Source organism: Rhinopithecus bieti, unplaced genomic scaffold, assembly GCF_001698545.2.
Source record: "Rhinopithecus bieti isolate Rb0 unplaced genomic scaffold, ASM169854v2 scaffold_7967, whole genome shotgun sequence".
Classification (NCBI taxonomy): domain Eukaryota; kingdom Metazoa; phylum Chordata; class Mammalia; order Primates; family Cercopithecidae; genus Rhinopithecus; species Rhinopithecus bieti.
In genome coordinates, this window is record NW_016806112.1 from 1,223,604 (window position 1) to 1,239,365 (window position 15,762).

The 15,762-nt window shown below is 43.0% G+C and overlaps 1 protein-coding gene and 1 long non-coding RNA gene across 3 annotated transcripts in view; one reads left to right on the plus strand and one right to left on the minus strand.

Moving 5' to 3' along the window:
* PBX3 (PBX homeobox 3) overlaps positions 1 to 8,376 on the minus strand; it is a 240,940-nt gene extending 232,564 nt beyond the window's left edge. Inside the window, exons 1-2 of one of the 2 annotated variants that reach the window (XM_017874747.1) lie at positions 8,074 to 8,376; positions 7,091 to 7,164 (exon numbers count right to left, since the gene is read on the minus strand). In XM_017874747.1, coding sequence (XP_017730236.1) covers positions 7,091 to 7,164; positions 8,074 to 8,273 — 274 coding nt within the window. In that variant the 5' untranslated portion in view covers positions 8,274 to 8,376. The remainder of the gene's footprint in view (positions 1 to 7,090; positions 7,165 to 8,073) is intronic. The other variant, XM_017874748.1, reaches the window with a different exon arrangement.
* A 1,377-nt stretch (positions 8,377 to 9,753) lies between these two features.
* LOC108531395 (uncharacterized) lies at positions 9,754 to 12,072 on the plus strand. Its single transcript, XR_001886151.1, has 2 exons — positions 9,754 to 10,267; positions 11,889 to 12,072. It is a non-coding gene; the product is annotated as an uncharacterized LOC108531395 (long non-coding RNA).
* The last annotated feature ends 3,690 nt before the right edge of the window (positions 12,073 to 15,762 follow it).

Here is a 15,762-nt window from a genome sequence, read left to right on the forward strand (position 1 = left end):
AAAAAAAAAAAAAAAAAAAAAAAAAAAACAAAGCTCCTCCTGATGCTAAAGCTCTCAATTTACTGACAGGCAAATGGCTTCATGCTGCCACTTAATCTCATTTCTTGCATAATGCCCTCTAATTAGCATATCAAAGTGAATTAATACTTCTAGGGCATTAGCAATGGGGAAATCTGCTCCAGGCTCACAATAGCAGTTAAGAGAGAGCCAAGAAATCCTCAAAAACACCACAAACCACTTTGCATTGCAAAACTGTTCAATTTATTTATCCTCTCTCTAAACACTTTTACCGCACACTGTTTTACTACTATTCACCAAACAAAATGATAATTGCCAAAGTTACCAGCATCTGTAATGCCTGTTTAGAATCTTAATTTAGACTATGTTGCAGATAATTTCTATATGCAACCATTTGTTCTATTATAAATGTTAATATAGAGACACTGAAAATATTGACATTCTCAATTAGTTAATTTGAATTTGAAATAAAATTTTATGGGATTTTAAATTTATGAATTTTTTAATGTAAAAAGCCACCTGCTGGACTCTGATGCCTAAGAAATATGCTTTGAAAACTGAATGTGTCACATAAAAGAAAACAAAACAAACAAAAAATCATTTTGCCATAACATATGTTCAGTCTCACAAATAATGGTTTAAACATCGTGAGGAATCATCAGCATTAAAAGGATTACATTGTACACCAAGTCCTCATTAATATGATCACAAAAAAAGAGTTCTTGTCTAAACAGTTTAACATTTTTAAAGCACTTAAGTTGAAAGAAGTAGAAAACTTTTAACAATACTTTATCCATAAATATTTTTAGCTGCTTTCATACTAACCTGTTACTATTATGTAGACAGAGTTATGCAAAAAAAAGTTATGCCAATTCAGTTTGATACATTCTATCACACCAATTTTTTTGCTAGATATACACTCAAATTTAGTGCCAAAGTAAACTAGTTACCATTAAAACCTACAAACATATTATACTATGGAATATATCTATGAAAGAATAATACAGAAGAAATTCTTGTTGCAATTCTGCCTACAAAAGGGATAATTAGAATCAAGTGTTGAAGATTAATAAAATTTATTTTTTAATAAGTTCTGAGTTTGAAGGCATAAGAAAGTGGTTTATTTTTTCAGTAGCTTATTCAAGAATTAATTATTAATTTATTGGCTAAATATAGCACTGCCACCTAGATGTGATAGCAATTTGTTTGTCTGATTAACTTCAGTAACTTTGTAAAAAATGTGATAACCAGTTCTGAAAAACTTTTACCAATTTACACTACATACTGATATAAATTATTTACTCTCTTCATACTTAAAGACTCAAATAGCCTACTGAAGTAGAGCAAATGCTTGAAAAGGTCAACACGGGCTTGAGGGGGAGGTGGTGGATATGTGTAAGCTTTGTTAGTTAATACCTAAATCATGCTGATCACACTGATAAATGGCTAAAACACAAGCCTGCTGAGAAAACAAATAAAACATTTTTTCTCATAATGTCAATATTGAACTAATAAATATCTAAAGATGTTCACATACACGAATAGGGAAAAGATAATCGGAAACCTTGTATAACTTGAAGTGTTAGTGCTGATGTGTTAAGTATTTATTCTGAATAGATACCTCATGGTAGAGTATAAAATAAAGTGATGACTGACTTAGGGTGTGGTTCATGAAACGCAGTTTCAATTCTTATAGTCCCACTTCATATAATGTAACTTCATCCTATACCATGCCACTATAAAGTATCAAAATATAAATAATCCAACTAAGACGTTAATTTAAATTTGCCTCGGAAGTAATCTTTTACAAAATTTATAAACTGTGATGGAAATATACAGGCAAAATTAATTAAAAGGAAAAGCATCACAGTATGAAAAATGTAGACAGGTACATTTTATGAAAGCTGATCAACCAGTGTGCTCTTTGGGGCAAGTCGGGGCCCTTTGCTAGTGTATTAATAGACTTCCGTTTCAGAATAAAATTATGTAAATTTAAAAAATAACATAGTAAAGCCCCAAATAAAATACCAAAACTACACAAATCTGTAATAAAATGAGGGTCATTAAAACTAAGGCACAAACGAATTACTTGCACACATCAAGTTACCATTGACATCAGAGAGTTCAATATATTTTTATTGGGAAGGAAAAAAATAAAGAACAGGATTGGAAAATGTCCCAACATTTTAAAGATAATATCCACATGATACTTTAGATCATGAAGTTCTAAACCAGCTTGGCAATGAGATTTTTCTCCAGGTTTTCTACAAATACATTATATGTGTTACTTTGTTAGGATGGAAGTGAAAGAATAAAAGTTGGAAAAATCCCTTTCTTTTACAACTTCTCTGAAAACCTCCTACAAAAGCTCCAGTAAGATATCAAATCTATAAAATAGGGAAAAAAAGGTAAAATATTAAGTTGCTTTAAGAAAAATATATTGATAAAGCAATATAATTTATAACATTTCCAAGATACTCTGACTTTGTATTTTTCCTGTTTAATCACTTACTATTTCCAATGTAAACAGATCTAATGCCTAAAATTGACATGAAATTTAAAACATTAATGCTCCATTAAAATTTGCTTCAAAATAATTTTGGAATGGTGGGAATTACAGAGAAAACAAGACTGGCCAAATATTGCTAATTGCTGAAGATGGGCACTGAGTTCATGGGAGGTTCAAGAGTCTCTTCTCTCTGCATGTATTTATGTTTCAAAGGTGTCCACAATAAAAAGTTGTTAAAATCTAGAAAATAAGTTCATTAAAACAAAATGTGTTTCATGAAAACACAAAAAGGAATCGTGTATGGAACAGGCATTTGTTTTTAAAACTTGAAACAAACAATGATAATTATATTGGAAATACTGCAAGAGCAACTTTAAAACATATGCAAACATATAATAACATTTAGACGTTATAACAATTTTCACCTTGCTAAATTTTCACTTTAAAAAATTGATTTTTACACATGTAGAATTAAAAGAATCACACAGCACTGTACAAAGAAAATGTAACAGATTTTATACCAAAACCTTAAAAGAGAAACACACCAGAAAAGACTCCAAAGAGTCTCTAAATCTGTAGGTTCAGAATTAAACAGAGAGGGTCGAATGACAGTACTGCCTTGTCTCTTTGAAAGCTAGCCACACTTATAGCAATAAAGACAAAAGGTTTAATCTCACATCATATACTAAATGCATATAAAATCTCACTTGTAAACTATACTCTTGATCTAGTTTTAATATCTAAAATTCTCATGACTCTTTCTAGGGAGGGTTCCTTTAAAAGCAAAGCATTTTTACTAGTCATTTTCTTCTCCTTAAACATAAAAAATACTTCAACCAGCCCAACCAGCCAAGCAGGCCTTTCTCTTCCCCTGCGGACACCTCCTGCAGTAGAGAAGTTCATTAAGTTTTATGATCTTCCCAAGTCAGTCCTGCTTATAAGCCTCACAAAGGCTACAAATCTGGCAAACCATCATGTATGCCATTAGACATTACTAGTAAATGAACGCTATTTAGGGTTTGTGGTGGCAATAAATCAGAGTTTGGTTGGCAGCCATCAACATGGAGTATTTTAACCTATCATTTAAAAAGGAAAAGGCTGTGTTTTTTTTCATGCATAACATTTTTCACAATAATATGATTCATATTATCTACTAAAATGTGGGATTTCATTTAAAAAATAAGTATTTTTTTCTTGAAAAGAACTATTTCCTTCACTTAAACTCACATAATTAAGGACTTTGGAAAAAAGGCAGATTTTTGAGGATAAAATATTTCACAAAGGAAAGCACTTCAACAATTAAGATTAAGATGACCAAAAAGAGGTGGGGGCATACACCAAAAGAGGTATGCAGGTGAACAGACCTTGTGGCATCAGGGATATTCAATAAGAGACAGATGATAAAATATGGCTTTAAAATCAGGAGAAAATCTTAACATATCAACAATTATCTCATTGGTTACTTAGTTTAAAATAACTATCTTTATTTTAAAGCCTATAACTTTTTGGATGCTCTCAAAATGCACAAATATCACAATTCAACAATGAGAGACATTTCTGCCCAAAAATAATGGTATGATCAATTTTACAAAAGAATACATTCTCAAGAAAAAGCAGCATCTTACAGTAAAACTATACTCTCCTTACCTCTCAACAAGAAAATAATATAATTGTAGTAGATCACCCATTTATCTGTCGGAAGGCAAAAAATACTTTTTCATATATGGTGGTTGGGTAGGGGGAACAGATGTTTTCTAAACTAAATCCCCCATGTGCATCAGAACTGGCAGTGTTCACTGCCTGATCAGAAACCTTAAAATCTACTGGCAGATCTACAAATAAACTGATTTTTTTTTAATGATTTTGTCTTATTTTAGAAGAAAAGCACAATTGAAATGACATTATCCACTGAAGTGACAGTTCACTCTCAACCCCCCATTATGCAGAATAGAGTCATCAACATAATGTTCCTGGTTTCTATTCATAAATGACTAGGTAAACTTTCTCTAGATTACAAAGAATTAATCTTTAGGTATTATTAGATTAAATAAAATTATTTTTTTTAAAAACCTGTATGCAATATACATATATTCTATAATGTTTCTTTTATAAGTTCATGTTTCTGAAGCATGACCGACTATGGAAGCAGGAGTGGTGGCGGGGGGACTTGGAATTTGCAGCCCTGCTTTCTTTGCTTTGGTAACACTACTGTCTACACAGATGATTTATTTCAAATTGAGGATTCTGAGTCCCCATCTCATTCTAAGACTAGTTTTGGAGAGTGAGGTGAAGCTATGGGTAGTAGGGGAGAAAGGAGAGAAGAGAAAGAGCTTCACCCCCATCAATCACTCAGTACTTAAATCCCATCCCTCTCCAGCTTAGAGAGGCTGGCAGGAAGATGTCTCTGCCCAGACAGCCGCCTTTACTCTTTGTCGGCTGTTGGCGTTTTACAAAAGAGATAATGTGCAAATGTGGATCCACTGGCCAAAGCACAAAAAGAGGATCTAATTTACAAGTTATCACTGAAAGCCCCAGAAACAATTTTAAAACACAAAAATTTCTTTTGTCAGCTGCCTCTTCGTTTTAAATAGCAATAGCCCTACCAAAGCTCTCTCTGCCAGTAATTCCAGACTTTGAAAAGACTTGTTTCTTTTTCGTAACTCACCTTTGACATGTGGTTGACTATACTTTCCTTTCAGAATGGTGTAACTAAGTCCTGTGCAAATAAGCAACTAAAGGACTTATGCTTCCTAATTGAATTCTGCCTGCTGCTAAATGTCTCAACATGAAAAGCAGTTTGCTGGGTTTAGTTCTCAAGCTAGCTAGGCCAAAACTTTAAAAAGGCAAAAATAAATAAATAAATAAATAAATAAATAAACACAAATAATGAGAAGGGGATGAGAAGCAATAAGTATCCATCCCCTCTCCCTAGTAATACAAGGCTGTATAAAGTCGAATCAATCTTAATATTCACAACACAGTCAATACCCCAGTGCTTAGCTGTCAGCAGAAACTGAAGTGGAGCCCTGATAGCAGGAAAACCCTTGGACATTAAGAAACAGAATTTACTGAGAATTGCATACTTTTAAGCTTCTAAACTAAGAATCTTCAAGACTTAATGCTAGATGTCTTATTTTACAGTCAGATAAAAATTATCTACTGTTTTAAATCACGCTTTCTAAAGGTAGCTAAAAATCAACACAAAATAAAAGTTACTAATTCAAAAAAGGATCACTGAGCATTAAGAAACCAGCCATAATATGTGAATGAAAACCAGGAAAAGTACTATTTGGCCTCCCTTATTATTTGCTGCTTATTACGGTTTAGCATATATATTTAATAGACAGCAATAACTCATTATCTTTTGTTGATTACTTTTAGGATCAGAATAGTATTGTAAAGCCAAAAACCTGTTTCAAAGAAGGCTGACTCACTTATCAACCTAACAATTATTTGCACTGTGCTATTTGTACACTCAATTTAAACACAATCACATGTAACCTTTTAAATAGCATCCCTTGGATAGTGCTATACCCTGGACTTCAACTTTTTCTCCTTTGCCTCAACTTTCAAAATGGCAACTTTAAAATACCATACATCCAACACACACCAAAAAAAAAAAAAGAAAGAAAAGAACAGGAAAAAAATAAACAGTAGAGCTTGTTTAATGTACTTGTTTGCCACATACAGGGAAGATAATGGCAAATACAAACTAAAACATCCAAATCTCTGTTTCAATTTGAGCAGTTACCTCACTTCAAGACTAAAAGACCTTCCATTACCAAATAAAGTCTGACAAGAAAGTTAAACTGAAACGAATTACCAGAAATTTGCCAAATATGTACCTGTAGTTTTCATTCCAGCACTTCTGCAAAACCTATCTTCTTACATATTCCCTGACTTGGACACTTCAAAATTGTTTAACCTGCATCTGTGGACCTTTTTATACTTTATATATTAAGCAGTTACAAGTGTAATGACTTCAGGATACAAAATAAGACAAGTATTAACAGATGTAATACATTGTATATGTCTACACATCATTACCCTTCCTCGATTCTCTAAAGTAGTCTTCCCACCTAAAACACTAATTCAAGCATGCTACTGGGGTCTGTTCAATTGCATCTATTCTTCTATCCGTGCAGCTGAAGCTTAAGACTGTCTAAGTAAAACAAAGTTCGGGCGATGCTTCTCCCGGGGACTCGATCCTGGCATCCAGTCTCCCGTTGCTCCTTTTAAAAACTGACACACAAACAAGGCGAAAGGAGAGGGGAGAGGACGGCTGGCGCTCCGGGCCCCCTCCCCGCCTGCAGCCAGGGGCGGCCGCCGAGGGACGGCGATCCAACCCAGTCCGCACCTACACTTCATTTTACACCAGGAGCAGAACTGAGAAATCGACTCCAGATTTATTGCAGTTTTTTCTCAAGATCAGGACGTGGGAAGGAGAGAATGATCAAAGATGGCGGTGCCCAAAAGCAGCAGCTCTCAACTGGAGAGTCGAAGTAGCAGCTCCGACCCCCACCTCGGGGGTCTCCAGGCCCACTGTGGGGCGCAGCGTCTTACCTGTTTTCTCTTTGATCTCACACAGGACGCTGAAGAGCGCTGGTTTCATTCTGTGACAGTTCAGGGCATGTTTCCTAAAAAACAAGTAACAAAACACAAAGGTATTAGCATCACCTATGGAATAATATGGCGCCTTCCTTTAAGTTAGACCCAAGATTTAATTCCAGCCCCTCTTTCTGGAAGGCCCTTTTGAACCGTGGGAAGTCAACAAAAACTCCAGTTGACTAGTTCCCGACAGCCAGCAAGCCCCGGCGGCGAAAGCTGCAGCCGGAACAAGGCGGACCCATCTGCCCGGCAGGCAGCAGCCTCGGCCACCGAAGACGCGAACCCGCGCAGGGAGCCTCGCCCCAGGGGCAGGCGAAGGCGACCCGGGGGAGGGGACGAGAGCAGAGGGGCTCCCGCGTCCGCTCCTGTGCAGAGGGAGCCAGCGCGACGCTGCCAGCCGGCCGACTGCGGCCAGCGGGAGGGTGACAGCTCGGCAAAGTTTGCAAGGCGGCCCTCCCTCCCCGAGAACTTGGCCGTCCGCACCCCGACCCGCCAGGAAACCGCCCATCTCCCTGCGCCGGGCCCCGGTGGCCGCCCGCATCGCGAGGTCGTCCCGCGGCCACGGGAGCCAGCGCCTGGACTCCCGGCCGGAGAAGAAAGTTGCACTTCCCGGCGGCACGGCCCGCACGGGGGTCGGGGCGGGAGGTTTAAATCCGTGGGAGGGGGCGGGCTGCGAGGGGCAGGACGGGGAAAAGGACGCCACGGATTCCGCGCCGCCCCGAGTCCGTCCCGAGCCCCCCAGAGCAACTTTGCCGACTCCCGCCCGCTTCGAGGGGCGCGGGCAAGTCCCCCCGAGGCCGGGGCGGGCGGCCGGCTTTCGGAGAAAGTTCCCCGCCGGGGGCTGCGGCCCTGGCCCCGGGCGCCACCCCGGGCCCCTACTCCGCCGCGGGCCCGGCTCCCGCACACACACAAAAGATGCTTAATGAGACGACACCAACTTTGCTTGCGCCTCGTCCAAGCTCTGGTCGGTGATGGTCATGATCTGGTGGAGGATGTCGCCGATGTCCTGCTTCCTGCCGTCGCCGTCCGCCCCTTCGTGGCCGTGCGGGGGAGGCGGCAGGGCCATGCCCCCCTGCACCGAGTGGCCGGCCAGGTTCACCCCGGCCAGAGTCTGCAGCATCCTGGATTGATCGTCCATCCCGCCGCGCGCGGGCGGGAGCGGGCGGCGGCTGAGGCGAAGGCTGAGGCGGCGGCGGCGGCGACGAGGGAGGAGAAGAAAGAGGGGGAGGGGGAGGGGGAGGCGCCGCGCGCTCCCCCCCGCGCGGGAGGGGCGCCCGGCCCAGCAGGCCGCTGCTGAGCGATGCAACCGGGCGCCCGCTCCGCTTCCGCCGCCGCTAGGCTAGGAGAAAGCGGCGGCGGACGCCGGGCTCCGCTGCGGTGCGAGGCTGGAGGCGCCCGCTGCCCTCACGCGGCAGCCACGCCGCTCCTCGCGCGCGCGCCCCGCCGGCGCCCAGGCAACTGCTCTCAGCGCTCGCCGAGTTGCCGCGACGCCCGCCGCCCCCCGCGCGCCTGCGCACTGCCCTCCTGCGCCGCCGCCGCCTCGTGCGGGCAGGATCCGAGCGCCCGGCGGCCCGGGAGGCACGGCGGCGGCGCGGCGGCGGAGGAGGAGCCTGCGAGCGGGCCGCGGTGAGCTAGGGAGGCGGAGAAGAAAAGTTTTGGGAGGCAAGCGGGCAGCGGCGTGACGCGGGAGCCGGAGGATGCCCTGCGGGCCGTGCGCTGTGCGGACAAGCGGTGATCATGATAGCGGGAGAAGTCGCCGCCACCGCCGCCGCCGCCGAGGCCGCGCACCCAGCACCACGCCCACCGCGACCGGGCTGGAAGGCGTCTGGCCGAGGTGATTGACAGGCTGCAGTGCCCTCACTCCACTGCGGCCAGGCCCGGCGGGGAGGCGGGGGGCCGGCAAGGGCGGGAGCGCTCCTTGACCCGCCCCCAGGGCGCGCGCGGTCATTGTCCTGCGCCTCCCGCCGCCGCCGCCGAGCACCGCCGCCGGCACCGCCCCGGGGCCCGGACCGTTCCCTCTGGCCTCTGATGCTCCGCGTGCCGAAGTGCGCCGCCGGATCCTTGCTCTAGCCTTTCACGTCCTAACCCCCCGGGATAGACCGGGCTGGCCCACAAACGCTGTGCCCGCACCCCGACTCCTGCTCCATGCTTTTGGCAGTCATGGGAGCGGGGGGTTGTATATGGGACGGGGGGCAACTCGCTCCAAAGCCAACCGTGTGCTCCCCCGGCGCACCCGTGAGCTTCACGCCTTGGACAGCGCCTGGTGCACTTTCCCGCTCTTCCTGTCAGGAGGTGGTGCCCTCTGGGTACCAGGCCGCTCGTCCCGGGCCAATCGCAAAGCGATTAGAGCCGAATGGGGCGGGACAGAGGCAAGAAAGGGTTGTCCCAATTGGAGCTTTCGAAAGGTCCTGGGCAGAGGCGGGGAAGCGGCGAGTGGCGGCCTAGCCCCGCCTGCGGTCGCCACGGTAACCGAGAGGGCGCCGCTCAGCGTTGGCGCCAGCACTGGGGCCTTGCGCTGTCCCGCAATGGGTGACCAGTTGAGGTGGGAACCTGTGATCTCACGTGCTTGAAGTCTGAGCTGAGTGGACCTGAGTGCCATAGACTTTCTCTTGCAAGGGGAAATGTGTCAGAGGGAAGCGAGTCTAGGAGGAGGGAAAGTGCCTTCAGTCCAGGACTAATTTCAAGGTTTACAACACTTTACACACTCTGCAACTCCTGATAATCCAGGGACTACTCCTTTGGCAGCATTTGCTATTCGATGCCTCCAGATGTACCGAAGCTGCAAAAACGAGCTCTTCATTACAAAGATACATTTGTTCAGGAAGAGACTGGATTTCACTTGTCAACTTACCCCATCACCACGAGTCATTTAATGTTGGTAACGCCAGCCACGATTTTTCGTATCTATAACACCCCTTCTTCCATTGTATTCTATCTACAAGTAACTGAAGGCTTACATTATTTTGGAATATGGACCTACGCCTCTTGTGGAGACTTCAGATTGCTCTTAAGCTGATTTCCCAAATAGGGACTTCAGTGTTTGTTCCCCATTTTAGATTCATGGAGCTCACACTAGATGAGTCCTTTGGTTCGGTGGTCCGGAAAAGTCTCCTTGTTCCTTCCCCAAACTCAGTATGCTGTCTTACCTGAAACCAAAAATAGGGGTATGAGGATATGAAAAATGACTCTTACTCTGCAGGGTTTAATGTAGGACAAGCAGTTCTTTAAATGCCAGATGGATTCTTGGAATGAAGCAGGCTACTCGGTTCCAGGTTCTTTCCTTCATATGTTGTGTGTACTTTTAAATACTCCCCACTGCAAAGCTAATAGCTAAGCTTACAGTTAGGCAAGCTAAAATCCTTACAAACTGCACAGCTGCTGAGGAGGGAGTTCCAAAAACTCCACTCTGCTTACTTACCTCCAAAGAAGAACCCCCTTCATGTTCATTAATATTCCCTGCTCTTCTCTACCCCATTGATATGTCAAGTTTCCAATTCTTCTTTCAAGCCCCCATTATGGGTTACTCACAGTCGTCATTGATTGGGTTTTTTCTTTATTCTTAATTTGTTTTTTAAAGCTGTCACCAAATCCTTAGGCATTTTTGCCAAAAGGCGCAGGAGCAAGCGGTCAACCTTTCATAATTCTCCAACGCTGAAGATGCAAAACCACAGAATTCTAACTGAAAGATGCCTTAAATTCTAAGATTCCTTCCAGCTCTAAAATGCAATGATCCTGTGACTCACTATTAGGACTCCTCTCTGCCCTCCTTCTAGACTCATAATCTTGACTAATCAGTCATGAGGATGAGGCTAATTAGCAATGAGGATTTATGGTTATTTCTAGCCCACTCCAAATAATGAGCTATGTAAGTAAAGCAACATATATAAAAATGTAAATAGGTTGGTGGCTCATGCCTGTAATCCCAGCGCATTGGGAGGCCGAGGAGGGCAGATCACAAAGTCAGGAGTTTGAGAGGTCTAGACCACTCCAAACAATGAGTTATGTAAGGAAAGCAACATATATAAAAATATAAATAGGCCAGTGGCTCATGCCTGTAATCTTAGCACTTTGGGAGGCCGAGGCGGATGGATCACGAGGTCAGGAGTTTGAGACCAGCCTGGCCAACATGGTGAAACCCCATCTCTACTAAAAATACAAAAAAATTATCTGGGCTTGGTGGCAGGCGCCTGTAATCTCAGCTACTCAGGAGGCTGAGGCAGAAGAATCACTTGTACCAAGGAGGCGGAGGTTACGGTGAACCGAGATCGTGCCACTGCCCTCCAGCCTGGGCGACAGAGTGAGACTTCGTCTCAAAAAAAAAAAAAAGTAAGTAAAATTAAAGAAACACTTAAGCAAATAAAGGCAATTGGGAACTATGGGCTATGTAAACAAACTAGGACATAAAAACATAAATTAGAATTAAGAAAACAGTTAGGAAAATGCCAGCAATTAGGAATAAAACAGCTTGTTAAATGTCTAACACCCGCAGTTATTTTATGGTACACACCTATAAACCCATGGTCATTCAGTGATGTGGAAACTTGATACCATAATTCTGCCTTAAGTGATTGAATTAGACTGACCTTCTGCTTGGGAGGCTTCTCTTTTTGTTGTTATCAGTATGAGTTGCAGTAGAAGCCTGAGGACCCCAGCAAGGATTCCTTCACAGGCTCATTGACAACTGCCACTGATTTAAAGCATAACTTTTTTAGATTGGTTTCCAAGCCTCAATATAAATGTCAACTAATTGCAGATGCTCCAAGATTCTCTTGTGCTTGTGCCAGTGTCTCATGTAGAATATTGCCTGACCTCTGCTCAACAATGTGAGTCACAAGGTTGATGCCTTCACAGATGATAGAATAGAAGTTCCCTGAGTACCTGGGTCTGTCTTTGCTGTTTCTAAGGTAGTGATTACTAAAATGTCAAGGGAAATGAAATTGACTTTTGATGAGCAGACATTCATGTAAAGTTAACAGTGACAAAGTGGTGAAAACCAAGTAGGTGTTCCTTCATGGCCATCCCTTTCTATGAGTTTATATTAACATCACTATTGCCTCTGTCATCAATATGGTGACTATCACAGCACATGCCATTATTGAGCACTTTCTTTGGGGGTACACTATCCTCTGTGTCCCCTTGCTTCATCTTATTACAGTCTCACAACAGCCTGGTTGGGACTGTTATTAAATAAGAAATAGAATGAGACAGAGTAAGAAATTTCCACAAGACCACAAAGCCAGTAAGTACTAAAGCTTGGAATTCAAATATTGATCTATGTGGCTGCAAAGACTACCATATAAAACACTGTGCAAAAAAGTAATTTAGCCAGGCTGGTGGCATACAGCTGTAGTCACAGTTACTTTAGAGGCAGAGACAGGAGAACTGCTTGAGTGCAGTAGTTTGAGGCTGCAGTATGCTACAATCACACTTGTGAATAGCCACTGCACTCTAGCTTGAGCAACGTAGTGCTACCCTTTCTCCTAAAAATTTTTTTAAAAGTTATTTAATTATGAAGTATAAATCACATGACCTTAACAGATAAACTGAAAAATTCATTAAAATAAGTAACTAAGTGCTTAACAAAGAGAGAATAAACAGCTGTATTAGAGGAATCCAGGTCTCAAGGCGGGGGAGGAGGGAAGTTAAGGACAGTTAGACCATTCTTCAAAGCCACATTGGGTCCCACCTCTCCAAAGCTTTTCTGTGATGCCTGTCTTCTCTGATCTTTGTCGCCTCTAAACTCCCTCAGAAGGTTGCAGTAAGATCGTGTCATTGCACTCTAGCCTGGGCAACAGAGTGAGACTCTGTCTCATAAATAAATAAATAAATAAATAAACTCCCTCAGTATATGTTGCCTGTAATACATAACCTACCACCATCCTAGATAGTCTTGTGCTGTTTGCTCTCCATCCACCTCTGTTAGTTTCTTCATCTAGGTCATAAACATGTCAAGGGCAAGGTATTGTAAGATGTGACTATAATATGACAGATTTGATTTTTTTTTAAATCATAGACACCTAAGAAAAGATAACACTCTCCAACTTGTCACTTTGGGGAAACTGACTAAATGCTTATTCTCAAAATGTATCATTGCTCCATTGCTTTAGGAATGACTATTTATTTGTTTATCTGTTTGTTCATTTATTTGTTTCTCTGGAGAGTGAGACTTGCTCTGTCACCCAGGCTGGAGTACAGTGGTGCGATCATAGCTCACTGTAACTTTGAACTCCTGGGCAATCCTCTTGCCTCAAGGCTCCTGAGTAGCTGAGACTGCAGGTGCATGCCACTACACCCAGCTAATGTTTTGTATTTTTTTGTACGGACAAGGTCTCGCTATGGTGCTCAGGCTGAATTCAAACTCCTGGCCTCAAGGGATCATCCCACCTCAGCCTCTCAAAGTACAGGAATTATAGGCATGAGCCACTGCACCCAGACAGGAATGACTCTTTAGAACTGGTCTTTACAATTGATAGCACATGTGACATATGACCAACGTTTATCTTCTAAGGATGGATTTGATTGAGTAACCAAAGATTTAGTGGGATGACAGTCCATCCTTCTACAGTGAGGCCTTTAAAAGAGAATATTTATCAGAATGTATAATTTCTAGAAAAATCTAATAGAATGCTCCCTCTCTTGTGTACTTTCATAGCACCCAGTACAGTGCAGTTTCATACAGAATAGACAGTTGGGGCCGACATGACCAGTTGTTGGCCTGCCATCCATTGACTTACTTCCTTCCACACCAATAGAAGCCTGATTTTATTCTGAAGACAATGTGCTCAGTCCCAATCAAGGTCTAAAACAAGTATGAGCATCCTGTCCCCTGCCTTCTGAGCCTATCAGGAGGAGGGGTTACCTGGCTGATTTTTTAAAAAGGGGACAGACAGGCCAGGCACGCTGGCTCATGCCTGTAATCCCAGCACTTTGGCCACTGCACTCCAGCCTGGGCAACAGGGCAAGACCCTGTCTCAGAAAAAGGAAAAACAACGGGATAGACATGGCTCTTCTCTCCTTCATTTATCTCGCTCTTTCCATCTTTGAATGTAGTCCTGAATCTGGAGTGCTCACAGCAGCCACCTGTGATAATGAAATGAAAATGTGAAGACAAAATCAACATGGTTTCGTGATTTATCTCTGTGGTCTTCCTCCCAAAGCCGGTAATCCCAGACTAATAATTAGAAAAATATTACACAAATACAGGGCCGGGCTCGGTGACTCATGCCTGTAATCCCAGCACTTTGGGAGGCTGAGGCAGGTGGATCACGAGGTCAGGAGATCAAGACCATCCTGGTTAACGCAGTGAAACCCTGTCTCTACTAAAAATAACAAAAAATTAGCCGGGTGTGGTGGCAGATGCCTATAGTCCCAGCTACTTGGGAGGCTGAGGCAGGAGAATGGCGTGAACCCGGGAGGTGGAGCTTGCAGTGACCTGAGATCTTGCCATTGCACTCCAGCCTGGGTGACAGAGTGAGACTCCATCTCCAAACAAAAAAAAAAAAGAAAAATATTATGCAAATACTGATTGAAGGACATTCTACAAAATACCTGATCAGTAATTTGTCTGGTCTTTGTACGCCTTGTAACTGTCAAGGTCATAAAAAGTAAGAAAAGCTGAAAAACTGTCACAACCAAGAAGAGTCTAAGGAGAAATGAGGACTGGATGTAATCTAGCATTCTGGACGGGATCCTGGAACAGAAAAGGAATATTAGGTAAAAAATACAGAAATTTGAATAAAGTATAAACTTCAGTTAGTGATAACATATCCATTGGTTCATCAATTTCAAAACAGTACCATATTAATGTGAGATGTTAATAATAGAGGAAACAGTATATGGGATATTAGGGAACTCACTGTACTACTTTCTAATTTTTATCCGTAAATACTTTAAAATAAAACATTCAGGGCCAGGAGTGGTGGCTCACGCCTGTAATCCCAGCACTTTGGGAGGCTGAGGCGGGAGAATCACAAGGTCAGGATATTGAGACCATCCTGGCTAACATGGTGAAACCCCGTCTCTACTAAAAATACAAAAAATTAGCTGGGCATGGTGGTGGGTGCCTGTAGTCCCAGCTACTCGGGAGGCTGAGGCAGGAGAATGGCATGAACCCAGGAGGTGGAGCTTACAGTGAGTCAAGATTGCGCCACTGCCCTCCAGCCTGGGCGACAGAGCAAGACTCTGTCTCAAAAAAAAAAAAAAAAGAATAAGTAAATAAAATAAAATAAAACATTCATTCAAAACAAAAATAAACATGCTAAGTAGGGCCGAAAGATAGAGAGAGCCTAGGTGTCTGCAGACATTGTCCAACGTCTGAACCAAAGAAGCAACTGCTTTCCTTTGGATTTCTAGTTTTGTGAGTAAATTCATCTCCTATTTCAAAATCCTGTTGGCTGGGTTTTCTGTATCTTGCAGAAAAGCTGATATAGCACCATAAACACTTAAATGACAGATGTATGTGTGGAGGGATGGATGGATGGATGGATGGACTGATGGGAGGGTGGATGGAATAGCCTAGGACAATGCCTGGCACATAGTAGGAGTTCCTAGAGCTGGGGAGATGATGTATGATTTAAAAAAAAAAAAAATTCCTCTCATCTTTGTATTGCATTCCTGGGAGGTAACAT